We start from the raw sequence: 25,301 nt of genomic DNA, 5'->3' as shown, positions 1-25,301 counted from the left end.
AAGTATTAATGGTCACCTATACAACGGAAAGGATGTTCTACAGTAATGTATCAATGTAAACATTGGACTACTGGGATGAGGGACGAAATTTACCAGCATGTGTGTATCATACTTACTTTCCATATTGTTCTTGTGGCTTTCAGTCCAAGGACTGGTTTTGTGCAACTCTTCGAATAAATCTATTCTGCATAAGCCTCTTCATCTATGCACAATTACTGTGGCTTACATCCATTTGAACCTGCCTACCACAGTCAAACCTTTGTCTCCCTCTACAATTTTTACTACCCCCCTATTATCCACAAACTTCTTTTGTTAGCCCTTTAACAACTGCAGAAGTGCCTGTATCATTATTGCCTATTGCATCTACCCATACTATGTAGCGTACATTTGGGATTCTATCTTGGGCAGGGTTACATGAACAACCTGCCTCACCCAGTGCTGAATATTTCTGGAGTGCTTTGTACGATGTCTCCTCCTGTCACTCTAAAATTCGTCACCACTGAGATGAATGTTACTCCAGGTGTGAAAATCAGTTTTTTGCTTTTAAGCTGCTCTGAAAATTTATGGTTGTTACAAATCCATATACATATAAAGGAATATTTTCCTTCAGTACTTTCTGATCCAGTTTTGGTGACCCATTCGAAAAGTTACATGTCACTTTCAGTATACATAGTATACATCAGTAGTTTAGTGTGCCATCATATGTAAATGTTCATAATACATACTGTACTGTATGTATTCCTCACTCTAATAAATGAAGAAATAATGAATTTAGTTTATTGGATGCTTTTAGATCACACATCATTGGTTACTTTCCACTAGTGTACAGACTATGCTGGTTTGTTGCACATGAGGGATAAAGTCGATAAAGGCCATCAATGGCAGAGTTTCATAACTTTTAACCTAACTGTAGAACCCAGTTTCTGTTGCCCGTGTACAAACTATGAAATCTAAGGCATTGCTAGTGTGACTGTCACACAGCAAAAGCATTTTCATTCCAAACATCAAACATTTTGATGGAATGACTTATTTGAAAGATAAACGTCCTTTGGATGACAAAAGGCTTTGGCCATTGCAGAGCTTCTGATGTGGATTAAATGCACAACAGAATCCCACACAAACTTTACCGACCGTGGTCCTGTTTTTAAATAATCAGTCTCTTGTGTTATCGACAGAGTTGTCATTGAAATGTAACTTTCTCAAAAATAAAACAAAATGGTATCTGCACATAATTTCATTGTAAACTGAAGTGTTCATAGGAACATCCCTGGAGCAATTTTCATTAATTTTAGCAATTTCACAGTATGCATGAGATGACAAATAACAATGAAATAATACATTTCTTCATATCCTATATCTATCTTTGATAGCCAATAATGCACTGATTTTGGAGTAGTTTTCTTGATGAACAAATAAAACTGATAGGTTTTTATCGATCACAAATTTCATCATATCCTATGTTAAAATAGCATGAGGAATGACAAAATACTTGGATCACCCCATTGTTGGCACTTGTGTGCTGAAGGTGAATCATCAAATGTGTGATAAAGTGGACAAAAGCCATTTTATTTCCAGTCAAATTTGTCACTACAGTGTGTTTTCTTCATTGTTGTTGTTGTTGTTGTTGTTGTTGCTGTGGTCTTTGGTCCAAATACTGGTATACTGCAGCTCTTCATGCTAATCTATACTGTGAAAACTACTACAATCTCTGAATAACTACAGCACCTACAGCTGTTTGGACCCACTTACTCTATTCTTCCCTTGGTCTCCTACTACAATTTTTACTCCCAACACTTCCCTCAAATGTCAATTCCTTACTGGCCCGAAACATCTCCTATTAACTGACATCTTATTTTAGTCAAGTTGTGCCACAAATACCTTTTCTCCCCAATTCCATTCAGTGCCTCCTCATTACATTTACCCATTTAATCTTCAGCATTATTCTGTAGCACCACTTTTCAAAGGCTTCTATTCTCTTCTTGTTTCAGCTGCTTATCATCTGTGTTTCACTTCCATACAAGGATACATTCCAGACAAACACCTTCATTAAAGGCTTCTTAACATTTAAACTTATATTTGATGTTAACAAATTTCTCATATTCAGAAATGTTTTTCTTATCATTACTCATCTACATTCTGCCAGTGTGGAAGATGTATGAGACAGGCGAAATACCCTGAGACTGCAGGAAGAATGGAATAACTCCAATTAAAAAGAAAGAAGGTGCTGACCTTGGGACCAGTGGTGACTCATAGGTATACATTCTGAGTGTTCAAAAATTTTTTAATACAGATAATAATCAGAATGTGAAATTAATAGCATCTGCTGTCAATAATAATAATAATAATAATAATAATAATAATAAAGGCGGCGAAAAGAACAAACCACTAATAGGGCCAACCCCCCTTTTAGTGTGATTAGTTGGACGCTTGAACCCTATGCCCGCCCACAATGGTAACGACACTGATAGCCAACTGGAAAATGATTTAAATCCAAATAGAGGTGTTTTGCAGGATATGCTTCCTGCAACCACCCTAGAAGGAAAACAAAGACAGGATGAGATGGTCAGATGAATTTAATCGACACCTCATGCTCTGTTATTACCAAGCAACAAACTTAGGAACCAATACAACTAGATACAGATCACAAGTATACACAACATTTATTACCAGATACCCAGAATTAAAATTTTTAACAGAACAACGACTAGCTGATCAGATCCGTGTAATAATAAAAAATAACAGGATACCCCAGTCAGAATTAGAAAACATCAAACAACAAGAACAACAAATACTGGAACAAAATAATGTCCAATCAGAAGAAGAAGAAGAAGAAAATACAGCAATGGACTCAAACATCCCAGAGCAAACAAACAAAGAACAACACGCATCAATTAAACAATCAGAGGAAAACGAAATCTTAAGACAGCCACCAGAACAAGCACAAATAGAACACGAAGTGACACACATGTTAGATATAGAAGAAAAATTTCAGCTGACACATATAGAATACAAAGACACAAATACAGACATTAGACCATTCTTGCATAGACCGCCAAATAACCCACAAGTCGAAACAACAATAACAACTATCAACACAATCATACACAACAAAATAAATGAAAACACAACTATGGAAGAGTTACAACTACTGGTTTATACAGGAGCACTCACTACACTAAATATACACACTAGGCAGAGATCAGAACCAACCAACACACAGAAGAAACCCACAAAACCAGCATGGCAACACAGGCTACAGATCAGAATAGAAAAACTGAGAAAAGACATCGGACAGCTAACACAATTTATAAGAAATGAAATGTCGGGGAAAAAAAAAACGAAAAAGGTTAGGTAAAATCTCACAACAAGAAGCGATAGAGCAATTAGATGAAAAGAAGCAGAAATTACAAGCATTGGCCAAACGACTTAGAAGATACAAAAAAAGTGAAAATAGAAGGAAACAAAACCAAACATTCAACACAAACCAAAAGAAATTTTACCAGACAATAGATAACACACACATTAAAATAGACAATCCACCAAACGTAACAGACATGGAACACTTCTGGAGCAACATATGGTCAAACCCAGTACAACATAACAGATATGCATGGTGGATACAAGCAGAAACAGACACATACAAGATGATACTACAAATGCCTGAAGTGATAATTTTGCAACATGAAGTCACCCAAGCAATTAATTCTACTCATAATTGGAAAGCCCCTGGAAAAGATAAAATAGCAAATTACTGGCTAAAGAAGTTCACCTCAACACATTCACATCTAACTAAATTATTTAACATATCTAAAAAGAAAGAAAGTGATGAGACTTACCAAACAAAAGCGCTGGCAGGTCGATAGACACACAAACAAACACAAACATACACACAAAATTCTAGCTTTCGCAACAAACGGTTGCTTCGTCAGGAAAGAGGGAAGGAGAGGGAAAGATGAAAGGAAGTGGGTTTTAAGGGAGAGGGTAAGGAGTCATTCCAATCCCGGGAGCGGAAAGACTTACCTTAGGGGGAAAAAAGGACGGGTATACACTCGCACACACACACATATCCATCCGCATATACACAGACACAAGCAGACATTTTTCAAAAAATGCTTGTGTCTGTGTATATGCGGATGGATATGTGTGTGTGTGTGCGAGTGTATACCCGTCCTTTTTTCCCCCTAAGGTAAGTCTTTCCGCTCCCAGGATTGGAATGACTCCTTACCCTCTCCCTTAAAACCCACTTCCTTTCATCTTTCCCTCTCCTTCCCTCTTTCCTGACGAAGCAACCGTTTGTTGCGAAAGCTAGAATTTTGTTTGTATGTTTGTGTTTGTTTGTGTGTCTATCGACCTACCAGCACTTTTGTTTGGTAAGTCTCATCACTTTCTTTCTTTTTAGATATATTTTTTCCACGTGGAATGTTTCCCTCTGTTATATTCATATCATAAATTATTTAACAGTTACATTGCAGACCCATACACATTCCCTGATACACTTACACAAGATAATAACTTATCTGAAACCTAAAGATCAAGCAGACACAGCAAACCCAGCTAAATATCGCCCCATAACATGCCTACCAACAATATACAAAATATTAACTTCAGTCATTACACAGAAATTAATGACACACACAACACAGAACAAAATTATAAATGAAGAACAAAACAGCTGTTGCAAAGGAGCACGAGGATGTAAACAGCAACTAATAATAGATGCAGAGGTGACTCATTAAGTCCTTTCTGATTCTGCCTTGCTCTGTACCCACTATCCAACATGCTAAATAATACAAATTATGGATACAATATCACTGGAACATACCCACACAAAATCACACATTTGCTATACATGTAAAACTATTGGCAGCAACAAATCAACAACTCAACCAATTACTAAAGACAACAGACGTATTCAGCAATGATATAAATATGGCTTTTGGAACAGACAAATGTAAGAAAAATAGCATAGTCAAGGGAAAACACACTAAACAAGAAGATTACATATTGGATAACCACAGCGACTGCATAGAAGCGATGGAAAAAACAGATGCCTATAAATATCTAGGATACAGACAAAAAATAGGAATAGATAATACAAATATTAAAGAAGAACTAAAAGAAAAATATAGACAAAGACTAACAAAAATACTGAAAACAGAATTGACAGCAAGAAACAAGACAAAAGCTATAAATACTTATGCTATACCAATATTGACCTACTCACATGGAGTAGTGAAATGGAGTAACACAGACCTAGAAGCACTCAATACACTTACACAATCACAATGCCACAAATATAGAATACACCACATACATTCAGCAACAGAACGATTCACATTAAGCAGAAAGGAAGGAGGAAGGGGATTTATCGATATAAAAAACCCACATTATGGACAGGTAGACAATTTAAGAAAATTCTTTCTAGAACAAGCAGAAACTAGCAAAATACACAAAGCAATCACTCATATAAATACATCGGCTACACCACTGCAATTTCATAACCACTTCTACAACCCTTTAGATCACATAACATCAACAGATACGAAGAAAGTAAATCGGAAAAAGAAAACACTACATGGCAAGCACCCGTATCATCTAACACAGCCACGCATCCAACACATGGCTAAGAAAAGGCAATATATACAGTGAGACAGAAGGATTCATGATTGCAATACAGGATCAAACAATAAACACCAGATATTACAGCAAGCATATTATTAAAGATCCCAATACCACAACAGATAAATGCAGACTTTGCAAACAACAAATAGAAACAGTAGATCACATCACAAGGGGATGTACAATACTAGCAAATACAGAATACCCCAGAAGACATAACAATGTAGCAAAAATAATACATCAACAGCTTGCCTTACAACATAAACTTATAAAACAACACGTTCCCACATACAAGTATGCACCACAAAATGTACTGGAGAATGATGAATACAAATTATACTGGAACAGAACCATTATAACAGATAAAACAACACCACATAACAAACCTGACATCATACTCACCAATAAAAGGAAGAAATTAACACAACTAATCAAAATATCCATACCCAATACAACAAATATACAAAAGAAAACAGGAGAAAAAATTGAAAAATACATCCAACTGGCTGAGGAAGTCAAGGACATGTGGCATCAGGATAATGTTGACATTATACCAATTATACTATCAACTACAGGAGTCATACCACACAATATCCACCAGTACATCAATGCAATACAGCTACATCCAAACTTATATATACAACTACAGAAATCCGTAATTATTGATACATGTTCAATTACCCGAAAGTTCCTAAATGCAATATAACATATACCGTACAGTTAAAAGGAAGTCACGCTTGATCAAGGTCCGCGTCACTTTCCATTTTTGACCAGACATAACGTCTGAGAAAAGAAAGAACCAATAATAAAACCCGTGGAGGCCCGGGAAAAGAATAGGCCTCTGGTATGTTCTGCCAGTCGTAAAAGGCGACGAAAAGAACAAACCACTAATAGGGCTTACCCCCCTTTTAGTGTGATTAGTTGGTTCAGGACAGAACTAATGAAGCCTCGGACAAGCACTGTCATAGTCAGGGACGACGCTTGAACCCTATGCCCGTCCACAATGGTAACGACACTGCTAGCCACATGGAAAATGATTTAAATGCAAATAGAAGTGTTTTGCAGGATATGCTTCCTGCAACCACCCTAGAAGGAAAACAAAGACAGAGGATGAGATGGTCAGATGAAGTTAACCGACACCTCATGTTCTGTTATTACCAAGCAACAAACTTAGGAACCAACACAACTGGATACAGATCACAAGTATACACAACATTTATTACCAGAAACCCAGAATTAAAATTTTTAACAGAACAACGACTAGCTGCTCGGATCCGTGTAATAATCAGAAATAACAGGATACCCCAGTCGGAATTAGAAAACATCAAACAACAAGTACAACAAATACTGGAACAAAATAATGTGCAATCAGAAGAAGAAGAAAATACAGTAATGGACTCAAACATCCCAGAGCAAACAAACAAAGAACAACACACATCAATTAAACAATCGGAGGAAAACGAAATCTTAAGACAGCCACCAGAACAAGCACAAATAGAACACGAAATGACACACATGTTAGATATAGAAGAAAAATTTCAGCTGACATATATAGAACACAAAGACAAAAATACAGACATTAGACCATTCTTGCATAGACCACCAAATAACCCGCAAGTCGAAACAACAATAACAACTATCAACACAATAATACACAACAAAATAAATGAAATTACAACTATGGAAGAGTTACAACTACTGGTTTATATAGGAGCACTCACTACACTAAATATACACACTAGGCAGAGATCAGAACCAACCAACACACAGAAGAAACCCACAAAACCAGCATGGCAACACAGGCTACAGATCCCAACAATAATATTATACGTAACTTGTCTGGAAAGAGGAAGAATTGTTTTTGTGGGATTTTGTTGTTTTGTATATAATTAAGAACAGTTTGTGGCAAGAATGAAATCATGTTTAAGCAAGGAATTAAATCAGGTGATGCTGAGGGGATTATATTAGGAAATGACTTTTGCTACTTTGGAAGTAAAACAATGATGAGGGTTGAAGTAGAGAGAATATGAAATGCTAAATGTAGACTAACTGTCTTTCTTGGCATTTCACAATCATGTTCCGATTCTTCAGATTCGGAAGAATTATCAATTACATCTCTTGTTGAGACATAAGACTATAGTGCTACAAAAAATGATATAGACAGCTTAGGATTGTTGCTTTCAAAATCTGTGGAGCAGTTGTCACTGATGCTGATATCAAATAACTCATCCTCATTGTCACTCTTCATGAACATTTATGTGATGTCTACCTCAGTACAACCACGAGGCCTTGTCAGTTTCTTTGTAGAATCGACTATGAGGAAAACACTGTAATGGCAAACTTGATGAACAGAAAGACGTAATGCATTAAAATGCGATCAAAAGAGATAAAGTACCTGTACACAACTTATCTGGCAGAACTGCACAAAGCCACTGAGATACTGGGCAGAAATTCCACTGTTTGCTTAAACTTGTCCATAACATGCAGGTATCGCAACAGTGGTGCATCTGTGCTCGTCTTTAGCAAGTAAGCCAGCATTAACCTGTCAATAGCGCTGAAGGAAAGCCCAGAGGCTGTACTTAAACTTGTCAACAGCACCCGGAGAGCATCAGAACATGACAAGTTAATTAGTCAACAGCAGTCAAAGAGTTGAACAGCTGATGATTCCCTGATGCCTCAGCATGTGTTATATCAACCAATCCCTTGCTTTAGTTAGGTTGGTCCACAATTTTCCTTCTCTCCAGATTGATTCATAACCTCTTCATTAATTATCCAATCTACTCATTTAATCTTCAGCATCCTGCTTTAGCACATTTCAACAACTTTCATTCTTTCTTGTATGGACTATTAACAAGCCAATTTTCACTTATATACAAGGCTGAAGTCTTCAAAAGAGACTTTCTGACTTCTAATTTTATATTTTATGTCTCTTTTTGAAGACTGCTTTTCTTGTTACTGTCAGTCTGCACCGTACATCATCTCTGCATTGGCCATTTTCACTTATCTTGCTGCCCAGACAACGAAAATCATCTAATACTTTTGGTCTCTCAGTTTTCCAATCTAATGCCCTCAGTAAAGTGTGATTTAATTTGACTACATGCTGTAATCCTTGTTATACTTAATTTCATTTCATAAACTCTTTCCAAGACACTACCCTTTCTGTTCAAAGGATATTCCATATCCTTCGCCATCTCTGACGTAATTACAATGTCACTATTAAACATCAAAGATTTTGCAAAAGACTGTATAGTTATGGCAACTACAGCTGTGAATATGCACCTTGGAAATTACAGTTTTGCTGCTTATTGGAATCAGGAAAAAGGATACTGTTACAGTTGAAGTAGTTTTCCGATTCTCGAGATCAAAAATTCTATTTCTCCTACCTGAACTTCAATTGCTTTTCAAATAACTCATCATTCTTTTACTGCTTGCTCAATGTACAAACTGAATAACATCAGGAATAACTTACAAACCTGTCATGCCCCCAGTGGAACCAACACTACCCTTTCACATCCTTCAACTTATAATGGTAGTCTGGTTTCTGTACAGATAGCACATAATTTTTCACTCCCTGTATTTTATTTCTGACACCTACAGAATTTCAAAGGCAGTATGCCAGTCAACATTGTCAAAAGCTTTCCCTAAGTTTACAAATGCTATAAACATAGGTTTGCCTTTCTTCAGTATATCTTGTAAGATACGTTGTATAATCAGTATTCCCTCATGTAATCCTACATACTCCAGAACCCAAATTGATCTACCCAAGGTTCACTTCTACAAGTTTTCCATTCTTCTCCAATAACTTGTATCAATATTTTGCAACCACAAGTTATTACTCTGACAGATCAGTAATATTCACACCTGTAAGCATTTGCCCTTTTTAGAATTGTAAATATTACATTCTGCCAAAAGGAAGGTCGGTGGACAGCCAAATAAGGAACAGTTCTTCAGTTCCACTATATCCACGTTAAATAATTCTGAACCATTTACCATTTGTGCCTTAAATACACCTCACAGATATGAAGAAGATGATAGCACAGAAACCACATTCATTTTGTATTATGTAATCAGTCTTTAGCCACAGCAATTATTGGATGTACTCATATTATGGTATTAGGCTTAAATGGAGAGAAAACTGTGCCATTTACAGGAAACAAAAGAATTACTTACACGTCAATATATACTACTTAATATTAGTGAAAGGAAGGTACATTGTTGATCAATATTTTCCATTTTTTATTGTCTCTATCAGCAGTACCTGGAATTTCACTTCCCAAAGGTAAGTAATGACAAGGCATTCTACCTATTTTGTAATTTAATAAGTGTTAGTAACAGCCACATACACACTGCATTTAGTGCTAAGAGTGGGCTAAAATATGGCAAAGTAAATTTAATATCATCAGCAAAACGTAATGATCATATACCAATTCAATCAGCACCTGCTCTCTTCAGTGTATTTTCATTTCTGTTTGCAAGGTGATGCTAACTCATCCTAAAAATTAGTTTCTCCATGTGCTGGTTCCACAGCTCTTTTTACAATTAATAATAAACTGCTCCAGTTGAGCCATGTGACCTACAAGCTAAGCTACAACCACTGTCCTAAATTCTACGTGGACAAGACAACCAACAATTTGCCTGTCCATATGAATGGCCACTGACAAACCGTGGCCAAAAAACAACAGGACAACCCTGTTGCTGAACACATTTCCCAACACAACATTCTTCATTTCAATGACTGCTTCACAGCCTGTGCCATCTGGATCCTTCCCAACAACATGAGCTTTTCTGAATTGTGCAGATGGGAAAGCTCCCTGCAATATATCCTACTTTACCATAACCCTCCTGGCCTCAACCTTCACTAGTCATTGTCCTTACCCATCTAGCCCCTTCCCTGTTCCCAATCCAGCACTCCACAGCCCTCTATTCAACCAATGCACCCAGTCTTTTTACTTTTCTCCTTTTTCCACTACTCCCACCCCCACTCCTCTCTCCCCCCACCCTCCATCTAACCTCCTGACTGCACCTAGCTGCCCTATCCTTTCTCCATCTCGTTCCTGCACACTCCCCCAGCAGCACTTTTCTGTCCTCCACCCTTAGCCTGCTACCCTTCCCCTCCCCGCCCTAGCCTCTTCCTTACCCCAATCCAGTTGCCTCTCCCATCATGTACTGCTGTTTGTAGTCTGTAGTCATGTGTTTTTGTTGTACCTATCAGTGACTCAGCACCTGTGCTATATGATGAGTAGCAACTGCCACTTTCATAATATTGTTACATTCCATCCAGGATTTTCCATTGTTTGGTGGGTAGCAATTTATATTTTTCATTATAAAGGCAACATATAGTTCTTTTTAGATATAATATAAAATTGTAAAAATAGTAGCACTGGATAGGGCAGCCAAGTGCAAAATTATATCCTCTAGTATGCAAAAGTTGAACTTTTGGAAACTGCAGAGGGAATTGGCATAGTTTGTGTCCACATGGACTACTTACAGATCATATTTACAAACAATTTGCAGAGTAACTCTAAACAAAGTTATCAGTAATGCTCATGTTTCTCACATGACTTGCACTTTTCTCATTTGGATGTGGCTTCTCTACAGCATAATGTAAGTTTTATACTTTATATGTACTTAAACTGTTCATAATGTGAGCCTTGTTCTCTGTCTTATGTTATATGCAATGTTTTTATGCCTATAATAATTATGGCAGTTTTCAGAACCATTGGCATTGTCTTAATATAAAAGCCAAATCCGCTACAGGAATCAATAAAGTTCTCAACAGCTCCTGGAGTTGTTTTTCATTATTCATTCTAGCAAAATGCCTGTGTAGTTCAGTCAACAGGTGAAGATCGAAATACACATCATTCTCATCATAAATTGAACAACTTCTTTGCTTCTCAAGAATCATTAACTACACAAAAGATCCTAACCTTACACTTGAAAGGATGCAGTATTATCACCGAGGGGAAAAAAAAAAAAAAACCTAAATAAAAAAAGAGCAAGAAAATCTGATGCTGTAACCAGCAAAAGATAAATAATGTAAACCAAAAACAAATAATTATTGCAAATGTGGCATCACAACAATATTTATTACACTTCATCATAAATACTGCAAAATAATATTTTTCTCCCTGTTCTGGTTGCCACTATGTTGTATCAACCAACGCATTTTCTGCTAATGACTCACTGAATAGTACGTAACTTTAATATACAGGGCCAAAAACTGGGTAAATTTAAACAAACATGAATGAAATAAATTATGCAATTTCAAACCAAACAAAAAGGAAATCTACAGTAAAAAGGAAGTAAAGGAAAATCCAGCAAAAATGCAAAAGTAGAAAACTGCAACAATATTTTCAACATGGTTGTACTTCAGCAACGGTTGCAGAAGAGCAGGTGAATATGACAGCCAATCAGTTGCAATAATCTGTTGTTTTCAATTACCTTTAACTATGGTTTCAATAGATTTAAACTCATCTTCTTCAGAAGGACAACAAACCTGCATACATTATGACACCATAAATTACAATCAAAACATCATGGACCAATATTACACGTCATTTAGAAACTAATACCTACAACAAGTGTATGTATGTCACAAACAACGTGATATATACCAACTTAGGAAAACTAGTACTTACAAACTTCACATTAGCACACAGTCAGTCAGTAAAGTGATGTAACATCTCCACATGAAATGTGTCAGCAATGATCTGTACAAGTAAAAGTTAAGGCTCTTAAAATGAAGGGCTTGTCATATCAGTAAAATCAATCACATAAAATGCTAGACCACGTAAAGACCTATATGCTGACTGAGGGAGAGCGGAGAGTGTGGATGTCAGTAAACAAATTGTGAGGCATGTGTGTCGATAACATTATGCTTGGCAGCATAAACAGCCAGTAAGCATAAGAGCATTAAATTTACCAACAGTATTACAGAAATACACAATGTGATAAAGGAGTATAGAATTAAATGTTGAAAAATACAAACACAAAATAAAATATACTAGCATACATTAAGATCCTCATAGTACCATCAGTACATTATCGTACAAAAATAATAATGTCTGTGCAGAAGTAGGTTATTCCAAGCATAGTGACAGCAAACAGATTAATATGACCTCAGTACATCATCATACAGAAAGTAATAATGCCAGTGCATAAGCACACTATTAAATATAATGACAGTAAAGAGGAAAACTTGGAGGTCCCTGTACAGTAACAAACATAACAAGAGTGGGTGGCATCAGTATCCTAGTACAACATAAACTGAGAAATGAACCTGTATGCACAAAATTGAATAATAGAATTCTGAGGAAATGAACCACTCGCAAAGGCTACCAGCTGTCATATGAAGATTTTTTTTTTTTTTGCAAACAGCATGGTTTTGAACCCATCAAAAAGTTGTCTACAGACAAGCTGCAGCTGATCATTTAGTAAATTCTCATCTCTGCACTCTAGACGTCTGTAGATCTCTAGTTCTTCCTGAAGGTCCCTCCTGCACCCTTTGACTTTTCTGTGAACTATAGCTGTGTCTCCCGAATTTTTTGGAGTGTGGTTGGCAATTAGTAGATGTTCAGCAAACATAGAGTTATGTATGTTTGCTCCTTTCTTTCCTAACAGATGCTCTTTTTATATTGACTTCACAGCTCTGCCTGTCTGACCAATGTAATAGCATGGGCAATTGTTGCAGGTTAATTTATAGACACCTGAATTGGAAAACAAGCCACCAGTATTTTCCACTGTATGCAAAAGAATTCTCTGCAAACTATTGTCTGCAAGGAAAGAGACATTACAGCTAGAAGACATTTAACCCTCTACGAAACATTTCCTCAGAAGGGAGTGCATATGAATTTCTTAGTGTGGGAGGAAAGGTCTTTGCACAATGTTGAACATTTTTGAGAGGTTTTCTCTCTGAAGATGTAACCTACCATGCTCTGGTCATACCCGTTATTGACTGAAATCAATTTAATGACATTTAATTCATTTAGCTGACTGGCAGGTAACAAAGGAGTAGTTATAAATGGTGTAGGGTGGAATGAAAAAATGCTAGTTTATGAGCTTTTGGATCCATGGGGATTTTATTGTCTGAATAAGTTTGGTTATAGAAGAAGTTTATATTTTGAAGGAATCATATACTACAAAAATTGTTAAATCAAGAAAATTTAGTTCCCCTTTTTCATTCTGAAGTTCTTTTATGAAGCAGGATGGAAGTTGTTCTATGTACTGAAAAGTATCTCCAGCTCACCACCATTACTGTCAAATGTGACGAGAATATCATCAACGTATTTCGCATAAAAACAAAATTTTTTTATGTAGTGCCGAATTGGCAATGAAGAATGTTCTTTCAAGCGTGCTGACGAAGACATCAGCCAAAACACCAGCAAGTGGACTCCCCATATCCAAATAGTTAGGTTGAATATACATTTTTCAGTCAAATGTGAAGTAATTATATTTGACAGCAACTTTCAGTAAACAGATGAGTTTAGCAGTCTGTATTCTATTTTTTTTTTTTTTTTTAATGTTTTAGTAGGTTCCTCTCAACAAGGGGTATAGCTGTATCGACAGGAACATTCATATACAGAATGACAAAATTAAGAGACCAACCTAATATCAGCTGTGCACTGTATTATTTGAATTCTGTCAAATAAATCTTTACTGTTTTTAACAGAAAAGTTTTGCTCAAATACAAACAAATATTTAATTTTATAATGAAGATGCCTAGCCAACGTTTGTGATGGGCACTACCTATTCCATTCACCACACGATGAATTGCGTGATCTTGTTTATGTAACTTCAACTGACTTCTGAGCAGAGGCGGCTTCAGATTCACATTTATAAGCCACATTTTTGAAACTCTGTGAAAACAAACTCTCTGTACTATATAAATCTTGCCAAATCTCTTTTTAAAAGTCCACGGTTGGATCTACAGTAGCCTCAATGATGTCATTATACTCAAAAAACTTTACAGTTTTGTCAATATACTCTTTCTTTATGAGCAATGACAACAGTATCGCCTTTATCACCTTTGGAAATTAAAGCATAGTTTTCTTTCAGCTTACAGTTAGTACTTCTTACTTATCCCTGTTCAGAACAGTAGACATCAGACTGCACTGTGAGTTCTTTATCTATTATGTTATTGCATTCAAGTGCAATTTTGACCTGATCGATCTTATCCAGTTTTAAGAGATTTCAACCCAACTTCTTAAGCTGGAAAATTAGATTGTACTCAAGCCTTTTATTTAACAAATTGTTCTCAGCCTGTGCAAAAGTAATGTCTGTTTTATTAAGCACTCTGTAGTAAAACTGATGCTTCACATCATTGTTAACTGCATTGGCACTATTATTACTAGACTTTTAAAATTTCTTTTCATGTCTAGCCCTAATTTTATCTATGTTGTTGTCATTAATACTATCCCAGATACAATCAATTTGAAATTTATAAAGTTCCTTAAAATATTTAAATAAAAAAAATGCAAACAATAGGCTTCACTATTTAAATTGTCTTTCTTTCTATGAAGTTGTACTGTCTTATCAGAAATGACTTGCTGCACTAGTTTCCTTTTGATGGAAGGCTCTTTGTTACACTGCTTCACATCTATGTACAATTTCATGTAATCAGGAATTATGTCTGACTTCAAACACAGTTTATTGAAGTCAATGGTCGTACGTGTTTCTACTATTTTCAGTTTGATGTCCCTATATTTAGAAACAGCTTTAGATACCTCGACAGGAAGGAACTTCAATATTTTGAACAAAGCTATACTTCAGCAATGATTCCAGAACAGTAAGTAAACAAGACAGCCAACCAGTTGTAATAAATTGTGATTTTCAATTAACTTTAACTATGGTTTCAAAGAATTTACACCTGTAATCTCCAGAAGAGCAAACCTGCATACAGTGCAACACAATAAATTACAATAAAAAAAACCATGGACCAATATTATGTGTCATACAGAAACCACTACCTACAACAGGTGTTGGCCCTTGAAATCAAGGGCTTGTCACATCAGTAAAATCAATCATATAAAATGCCAGACATGTTAAGAGCTATTTGTTAAGTGAGGGAGAGTGGAGAGCAGAGATACCAGGGAACAAATCCTGAGGCAAAAGTGCCGATGAACATTTATGCTTGGGGGCATAAACAGCCAGTGTGGAAAAAGACAGCTAATCTTCACAGAGGTCAAAGGGTGCAGGATGGATCTTTGGGGAGAACTAAATATCTATAAACATCTAGAGTGCAGAGATGGGAATTTACTAAATGATCAGTTGCAGCTCACCTGTAGACAACTATTTAATGGCTTCAAACCAATGCTGTATTTATATTAAAAAAAACACTTCATATGACTGCTGGTAGCCTTTGCAAGCAGTCCATTTACTCTACATTTTTCACTATACAGGGACCTATGAGTTTTTGCTCTTTACTGTAATTATGTGTTGAGGGGAGGGGGGCGGGTTGTTTTGGGGAAGGAGACCAGACAGTGTGGTTATCAGCCTCATCGGATTAGGGAAGGATGGGGAAGGAAGTTGGCCGTGCCCTTTCAAAGGAACCATCCCGGCATTTGCCTGGAGCGATTTAGGGAAATCACGGAAAATGTAAATCAGGATGGCCGGACGCGGGATTGAACCGTCGTCCTCCCGAATGCGAGTCCAGTGTCTAACCACTGCGCCACCTCGCTCGGTAAATTATGTGTAATAGTGTGCTTATGCACTGGTGTTATTACTTCCTGTACAATGATTTACGACAGGTCATATTAATCTGTTTACTGTCGTTATGCTTGTAATAACTTACTTACGCACAGGCATTATTATTTTTGTACAATAATGTACTAATGGTCCTACAAGGGTCTTAATGTGTGCTAGTATATTTTATTATGTATTTGTCTTTTTCAACATTTTATTCTACACTTGTTTATTGGTATTGTGTATTTCTTTAATTCTGTTAGTAACTTCATGTGCTTATGCTTATTGGCTGGTTATGCTGCCAAACATACATGTTATCGGCACATGCAGCTCATGATTTATTTCCTGGTATCCACACTCTCCATTCTCCCTCAGTCAGTATATAGCTCTCAACAGGGTCTGGCATTTTATGTGATTGATTTTACTGATATGACAAGCCCTTGATTTTAAGGGCCTTAACTTTTACAAGTATATGTACAGAACATTGCCGACACATTTCATGTGGAAATGTTACATCGCTTTACTGACTGACTGTTTGGTAATGTGAAGTTTGTAAGTACTAGTTTTCCTATGTTGGCATATATCATGTTGTTTGTGACATGCCTACACTTGTTGCAGATAGTAGCTTTTGTATGTCACATAATATTGGTCCATTATGTTTTCATTGTAATACATGGGGTAATTTCTGAAGAAGACAGGTTTAAATCCATTGAAACCACGGTTAAGGTTAGTTGAAAACCACCATTTTTTGCAACTGGTTAGCTGCCTTATTCACCTGCTAAACTGCAACATCACAAGATATTCTCTACATTTGTAGGGACACTTCAGTCAGAGACTTCTACAGCTAGGCTAACTTATCACAGAAAAATTCATTTTGTACAATTCTCAATGAAAGCATAATTTGCAAATAACAAAATCACAAAAAGTATGGTACCTAACACAGCACTGTGTCAGAACATTAAATGACATGAAGTTCCACATGAAACAGTTAAGGAAAAATTTGCACAATGAAACTAGGTTCAAGGAAGGAAGGAACATATTGTTGACTTTAAGGTCATTAGAGAGGAATAAAAGCTAGGACTTTGTCAAGGATGGGGAAGGAAATTGGCTGCACCTCATCAAAAGAAGAAACCCACCATTCACCTGGGGCAATTTGGGGGGAATCATACCTAATCTAAATGTGAATGGTCAGACATGGATTTGGATCATTGTTCTCCCAAAAGCGAGTCCACTGTGCTAACCTCTATGTCACCTCACTCAGTAACTATGTTCCATCCAGCAACATGAGAATTTGTTTACTTTATTTTACACTCTCCAGTTCATCTCAGTGTTCTTGTTCTCTTTAGAACAGTGTTTCCTATGTACGGAATTCACACTGCAAGTAACACAGCTCAGTAGTATTACATGAACCGTAAGAACAAACCAGCACATATTGAATGTATAATTCAATGCAGTTGTATAACTGTCATAAAGGAACAGCAAAACTGCAGTACTAGGATTGATTACTGATGATGCACAGTGTGTAACAGATTCATGAAGATTCCAAGATGTGTGTGCAACGTTTAAGTTGCTAGTGACACAAAATTGACCCTCATTCTCTGGGATGAAGTCAACAACAGCAAGATAACAAATAAAATATTTAAATCTGTAATAATTTGCTCCATTCCATCTGGTTCATGTGATTAACATCATAAAAAAACTAGTAGTCTAGACACTGATATCTCAAAGGAAACTGGAATCATTATATAGGAAGGAAATATTATTTACATACATGACACAATTCTTGTAAGACCTCACTACGAGCATAAAATAAGAATAGTGATACTACTTAATAATTGTCTCAAAGAATGATGTAGTGATCACCCCCCACCCCTACTCCACGCCAATGTAACAAAAGAAAATAAATAATTACAATTATTGAGCTGCTAGAAAATGGATAGGTCCAATCTCTGCAAAAGTAATTGACTCAGAACCTCACTAATGCTTATTACAGAACTACTATCATATGAGGTATCAAATAAAATTTGTGACCAGGCTAAAGTTTTTCATAGGGAAGATGCAGCATATTATCTTTGATAAAAAGCCACTGGCAGAAGCACATCAAATTTCAGGCTGCACACCGAAAGTGTGTTGGAACCGTTGCTGTTTATATTCTACATTAACATTAACCTCACGCTTTTTACAGATGATGCAGTTATCAATAATGAAATACTGTCTTAAAAATCCTGCACTAATACAGATCTTGATAAGACTTCAAAGTGGAGTAAAAATTGGCAACTTGTTCTAAATATTCAAAAATGCACTTCACAAAATACAGAACATAGTATCCTATGAGTACAATATCAATGAGTGACAACTGGAATTAATCAACTATTACAACTACACAGGTGTACCAACTAAACAATGGAAAGTACAGGATGGAATAACAACAATGTTATGAAAAGGATAGATTGCAGGTCAGCTTATAGAGGAGACACAGAGTTGCAGACAGGCACAACAAAAATAATACTAGGCATTTAAGCTTTTGTCCAAAAGGCCTTCTTCTGAGATATTAAACACAAACACATTTAACCAACAAAACTCACGCACAACCTTTGTCTTCAGCCACTGTAGCCAGACTACAGACTGAAACTGCACCTGATGGGAGTAGCAATTTGGCATGGGTAGTGGGGTAAGGATAGCACGGCAGGGGAGGGGTAAGGTGTACTGTTACTTTGGAGAACATGCAGAGACGTGGAGGGGACAGAGTAGGGCTGCGAGGTGCAGTCAGGAAGTATGGTTTGGAAGAGGGTGGGGAGGAGTGGAAGAGTAACAGGAGAGAAAAAAAGACTGTCAGTGCATTGGCAGAACAGAAGGCTGTGTAGTGTTGGAGAGGGATCAGGGAAGAGGGTAGTATGTGGAGGGCAGGGACTAGCAAAGGACGAGGCAAGAGGAATTGCAGGAACAAAGGACATATTGCAGGAAGATTTCCTACCTGAAAATGCAATCAATCTATAAAGGAGATGGTTTATAAAACACTCATGCAATCAATCTCGGAATATTACTGGTGTGAGTGGCATCCATAACAACTGGGATTAAAAGCAGGTATTGAACATGAAGAAAGGAAGACAGTGATCGAAGGTTCCAGTGTACTCTTAGATGACTGCAGTCATGCCAACGATCTATACTGGGATATGCTGTGTGGTACAGGGCTACTATCTGGGCCCATAGCTTGCATCTTCAGCACTTTTTAAGTTAGCATGTGCTATCTTTATTACACCAATGTAGCTTTCACATTGACAATACATCTGTCACATACGAAGATCAAGGAAAGATGCTCCTTCTATTGATTCAAGAATGTCAATCAAACACAAGTGCATAAAATACTTGGGTTGGAGACTCATACAGATATATGTATATAAAAAAATTTAAAAAATAAAAAGATATTGCATATTGTAACTGTGGTAGACAGAATGGCATGTTTAATAAAGGGGTGGAAAACCATACATATTTCTGCAGAACAGTCAGGAGAAATGAACATTTAGCTTCTTTAACCTGTCAAACTGTTTAAGCCACTAACTGATTGGAAGCAGCCTATATATGATCACTTGAATAAAATAATGAAAGACAGACAAACAATAGCTATATCGTGGATAATTCAGAACACAGAGTATAGCACTTTCCTCTCTATGAAGATGCAACAAGTCACAGTAGGGATGCTAGATTTCAAAGTAGCAAACTGGTTTCACCTGGACAACAATACTGTTGTAACAAGGGGGGAAGGCTAGGGATGACATTGCAATCATTTCATAGTGATTTACATTTACTGTCAGTCAATACTTTGCAGAGAGGATATGTGAGCTCACTGACCACCGAATAGAACTATTTACAGGAGTCTATATTGAGTAAGAGTGAAACTTTCCAGAAAAGAGGTTCTGTGATGGCACAACATAAAATATAGGCCAATGGGAAATTGCACTAACATGCCAACCCAAGCCTTATGTAAGCAATTGACTGTAGCTGTTGACTCATGTAGCTTTCTGTTGGGTCTAGTGGTGACACATATACCTAAATGTTTTTAAATATGTTTTTCTACAAGGAAATGGTATCCATAACGAATAAACTAATGAGAGACATATAATGGTAATAGTTGTAATTATAGTGATAATAGTTACACCACCAGCAACAGCAATAATGTTTACACTGGTAATCAGATAATGAATACAGATTTAATATACTTTAATTAGTAGTTTATTTTGTAATAGGCGTATGCAGCAAACACTATTCGAATTAACTGGTCCATTTGATTATATGGCTTAGTGACTTACATAATAGGATATAACTGTAAGAGATAATATAGATCGTAAAATAATAATTAATTGACTTTTATTTTTTCATTCTCTGAGCAACCTAGTAAAACTCTTATGAGACAGTCTCTGTCAGTACAAGTAAAAAATGACATGGGGATAATTCTGAAATAACTCTCAAAAATGGTCTTTGAGATATGTTACTGGTAGAGGTCAAACAAAAACATGTTGCATCAAAGTTAGTCCTTCTTGTCTCAAAGTCATAGTGATACACTCGGCACTCATCTACGGTGACTAAGTAGATAAGGAAGTCATCTGGACTGACCTGACACAGTTACTTTTCCCTTGCTGCCTTGATTCAACAGAATTTCTGAACGGGTGCAAGCAGTTGCAGATACAGAGGGTGGCAAACTTCATCATTTTCAAAAATTCATGTACAATGAAACTGACCTACGAATGATTTTCACTATTGTCCCAACTGTGATACACTGGTCTTCAAGCATCAGGGCCTCCACCTCTCCTGCAATTCTCATTTCTTCATAACAAGATGATGTGCCATTTTGTTCCTTGCCTTTCAGACTTGTTTGATGACAGTGGACGTAAATGTCTACACCATCAAATCACTGTGTCGTATGATGTTGTATTGTTGCTGTACACTCCCACTCACTCAGAATGGATTAATGTAGCACTGTTCCCATTAAAATACAGAAAATGAATTGCCACACAATACTTTACTTTGTCAATGAGCCACTTTATTTTGATTCCTCTAGCAGTGTGCTATGGTACTGTAGAATGGAAAATTCAATGTGTACCAGGACTGCAGATATGTACTGCAAATAAACAAAACAAAAAAAATCAGTTTCATTATTGTATTTTATCAAGAAAAAAAATTAATACTTCATGACTACCCTCATAGCTTGGTGGATTTGGGGGGGTGGAGGGGTGGGGGACACGGATGCCTGTGCATGTTTTCTACATCTGAAACACTCTCAGATAGAGTCCTACAACCTACTTTACTTTTTAAATGTGCCTGTACATCTCCTCTATATGGTGAGTAGATATCCAAACTAACTCATATTGTTATAATTTCAGAGCTTGTTTCCATCTTATCCCTAGTTTACAGAGTTTGTGATTTGCTTCTCTCCTCTGTTATACCTCCGAGAGTGTCCTGAATTGCCATACATCCACAATCATTGTAACGCTCTATTAACATATCGTCATGTCAGATTTTTCCGTCTTTCAATCAGCATCGATTTTTGATTCCCACTTGACTGGTGCATCAGTGACAAGTCACATATCTGGAAGGGGTACCCAAGTCTGTCACAGCTGTGACCACGACAATAAAAGCCACAGGTGGCAAAACATCAAAATCTTCAGTAGAAGAAATACTAAACTCAATGCTAGAGAGAGGAACATTTTAATAAGAACTGTTATTACTGCCATGATTACTTTTCTTCATACACTTCTAGACAACACAGTGTCATTGGAAACAGCAAAGCTTTAATTGCACAAATGCACTGTCATAGAAAACTCAGCATTTGTGAATATCTTCTCAACAAGGCAAATGGAAAAAAAAAGGTTTTATATGGTTGTTGTTGTTGTGGTCTTCAGTCCTGAGACTGGTTTGATGCAGCTCTCCACACTACTCTATCCTGTGCAAGCCTCTTCATCTCCCAGTACCTACTGCAGCCTACATCCTTCTGAATCTGCTTAGTGTATTCATCTCTTGGTCTCCCTCTACCATTTTTACCCTCCATGCTGCCCTCAAGTACTAAATTGGTGATCCCTTGATGCCTCAGAACATGTCCTACCAACCGATCCCTTCTTCTAGTCAAGTTGTGCCACAAACTCCTCTTCTCCCCAATTCTACTCAATACCTCCCCATTAGTTATGTGATCTACCCATCTAATCTCCAGCATTCTTCTGTAGCACCACATTTCGTAAGCTTCTATTCTCTTCTTGTCTAAACTATTTATCATCCATGTTTCACTTCCAAACGTGGCTACACTCCATACAAATACTTTCAGAAACGACTTCCTGACACTTAAATCAATACTCAATGTTAACAAATTTCTCTTCTTCAAAAACGCTTTCCTTGCCACTGCCAGTCTACATTTTATATCCTCTCTATTTCAACCATCATCAGTTATTTTGCTCCCCAAATAGCAAAACTCATTTACTACTTTAAGCGTCTCATTTCCTAATCTAACTCCCGCAGCATCACCCGACTTAATTCCATTATCCTCATTTTGCTTTTGTTGATGTTCATCTTATACCCTCCTTTCAAGACACTGTCCATTCCGTTCAACTCCCTTCCCAACCACTGCTTCCCTTTCATGTGCCTCAACTCTTATAACTGCCATCTGGTTTCTGTACAAATTGTAAATAGCCTTTCGCTCCCTGTATTTTAACCCTGCCACCTTCAGAATTTGAAAGAGAGTATTCCAGTCAACATTGTCAAAAGCTTTCTCTAAGTCGACAAATGCTAGAAATGTAGGTTTGCCTTTCCTTAATCTTTCTTCTAAGATAAGGTGTAAGGTCAATATTGCTTCATGTGTTCCAACATTTCTATGGAAACACCTGCTTTCTTTGGGATTGGAATTATTATATTCTTCTTGAAGTCTGAGGGAATTTCGCCTGTCTCATACATCTTGCTCACCAGATGGTAGAGTTTTGTCAGGACTGGCTCTCCCAAGGCTGTCAGTAGTTCTAACGTAATGTTGTCTACTCCCGGGGCCTTGTTTTGACTCAGGTCTTTCAGTGCTCTATCAAACTGTTCACACAGTATCATATCTCCCATTTCATCTTCATCTACCTCCTCTTCCATTTCCATAATATTGTCCTCAAGAACACCGCCCCTGTATAGACCCTCTATATACTCCTTCCACCTTTCTGCTTTCCCTTCTTTGCTTAGAACTGGGTTTCCATCTGAGCTCTTGATATTCATGCAAGTGGTTCTCTTTTCTCCAAAGGTCTCTTTCATTTTCCTGTAGGCAGTATCTATCTTACCCCTCATGAGATAAGCCTCTACATCCTTACATTTGTCCTCTAGCCATCCCTGCTTAGCCATTTTGCACTTCCTGACGATCTCATTTTTGAGACGTTTGTATTCCTTTTTGCCTGCTTCATTTACTGCATTTTTATATTTTCTCCTTTCATCAATTAAATTCAATATTTCTTCTGTCACCCAAGGATTTCTACTAGCCCTCGTCTTTTTACCTACTTGATCCTCTGCTGCCGTCACTACTTCATCCCTCAAAGCTACCCATTCTTCTTCCACTGTATTTCTTTCCCCCATTCCTGTCAATTGTTCCCTTATGCTCTCCCTGAAACTCTGTACAACCTCTGCAGTTCATAACCAATAGATTGTGGTCAGAGTCCACATCTGCCCCTGGAAATGACCTACAATTTAAAACCTGGTTCCTAAATCTCTGTCTTACCATTATATAATCTATCTGAAACCTGTCAGTATCTCCAGGCTTCTTCCATGTATACAACCTTCTTTTATGATTCTTGAACCAAGGGTTAGCTATGATTAAGTTATGCTCTGTGCAAAATTCTACCAGGCGGCTTCCTCTTTCATTCCTTACTCCCATTCTGTATTCACCTACTACGTTTCCTTCTCTTCCTTTTTCTACTATCGAGTTCCAGTCACCCATGACTATTAAATTTTCTTCTCCCTTCACTACCTGAATAATTTCTTTTATCTCATCATACATTTCATCAATCTCTTCATCATCTGCGGAGCTAGTTGGCATATAAACTTGTACTACTGTGGTAGGCGTGGGCTTAGTATCTATCTTGGCCACAATAATGCGTTCACTATGCTGTTTGTAGTAGCTTACGTGCATTCCTATTCATTATTAAACCTACTCCTGCATTACCCCTATTTGATTTTGTATTTATAACCCTGTATTCACCTGACCAAAAGTCTTGTTCCTCCTGCTACCGAACTTCACTAATTCCCGTTATATCTAACTTTAACCTATCCATTTCCCTTTTTAAATTTTCTAACCTACCTGCCCGATTACGGGATCTGACATTCCACACTCCGATCTGTAGAGCGCCAGTTTTCTTTCTCTTGATAACGATGTCCTCTTGAGTAGTCCCCGCCCAGAGATCCGAATGGAGGACTATTTTACCTCCAGAATATTTTACCCTAGAGGACGGCATCATCATTTAATCATACAGTAAAGCTGCATGCCCTCGGGAAAAATTACGGCTGTAGTTTCCCCTTGCTTTCAGCCGTTCGCAGTACCAAAACAGCAAGGCCGTTTTGGTTAGGATTACAGGGCCAGATCAGTCAATCATCCAGACTGTTGCCCCTGCAACTACTGAAAAGGCTGCTGCCCCTCTTCAGGAACCAAACGTTTGTCTGGCCTCTCAATAGATACCCCTCCGTTGTGGTTGCACCTACGGTACAGCTATCTGTATCGTTGAGGCACGCAAGCTTCCCCACCAATGGCAAGGTCCATCGTTCATGGTGGGGAGGGGGGGGGGGGTATAAGAACCAAAAACTCTTAGACTGCTGACCACTGGATGATTGGAAGCACGTACAAAGGGCGGGCGATTCAATAATTCAACAAGCACCTATGTTGGGAACAAAGATATGACTGAACCCCCCCCCCCCCCCAACCCCCCTCCTCCAAAGAAGACATTATTTTCCAACAGTCTCTTCTTTTAGCTTCATACATTTTCTCTAATGTCTCAATCATA

General features: G+C 37.3%; 1 protein-coding gene across 3 annotated transcripts in view; it reads right to left on the bottom strand.

Annotated features, from left to right (window-relative positions):
• Positions 1 to 25,301, bottom strand: part of LOC126253642 (cyclin-dependent kinase 12) — a 178,531-nt gene that overhangs the window by 61,688 nt on the left and 91,542 nt on the right. Inside the window, exon 14 of one of the 3 annotated variants that reach the window (XM_049955144.1) lies at positions 21,372 to 21,415. The exons of the other annotated variants lie outside the window; for them this stretch is intronic. Within the exon in view, the coding sequence (XP_049811101.1) occupies positions 21,387 to 21,415 (29 nt within the window). The 3' untranslated portion in view covers positions 21,372 to 21,386. Of the gene's footprint in view, positions 1 to 21,371; positions 21,416 to 25,301 lie in introns of those variants that run through there. 3 annotated transcript variants of the gene reach the window in all.

The sequence above is a fragment of the Schistocerca nitens genome, chromosome 4 (genome assembly GCF_023898315.1).
Source record: "Schistocerca nitens isolate TAMUIC-IGC-003100 chromosome 4, iqSchNite1.1, whole genome shotgun sequence".
NCBI classification, from domain to species: domain Eukaryota; kingdom Metazoa; phylum Arthropoda; class Insecta; order Orthoptera; family Acrididae; genus Schistocerca; species Schistocerca nitens.
This window is presented reverse-complemented; position numbering and strand designations above follow the sequence as displayed.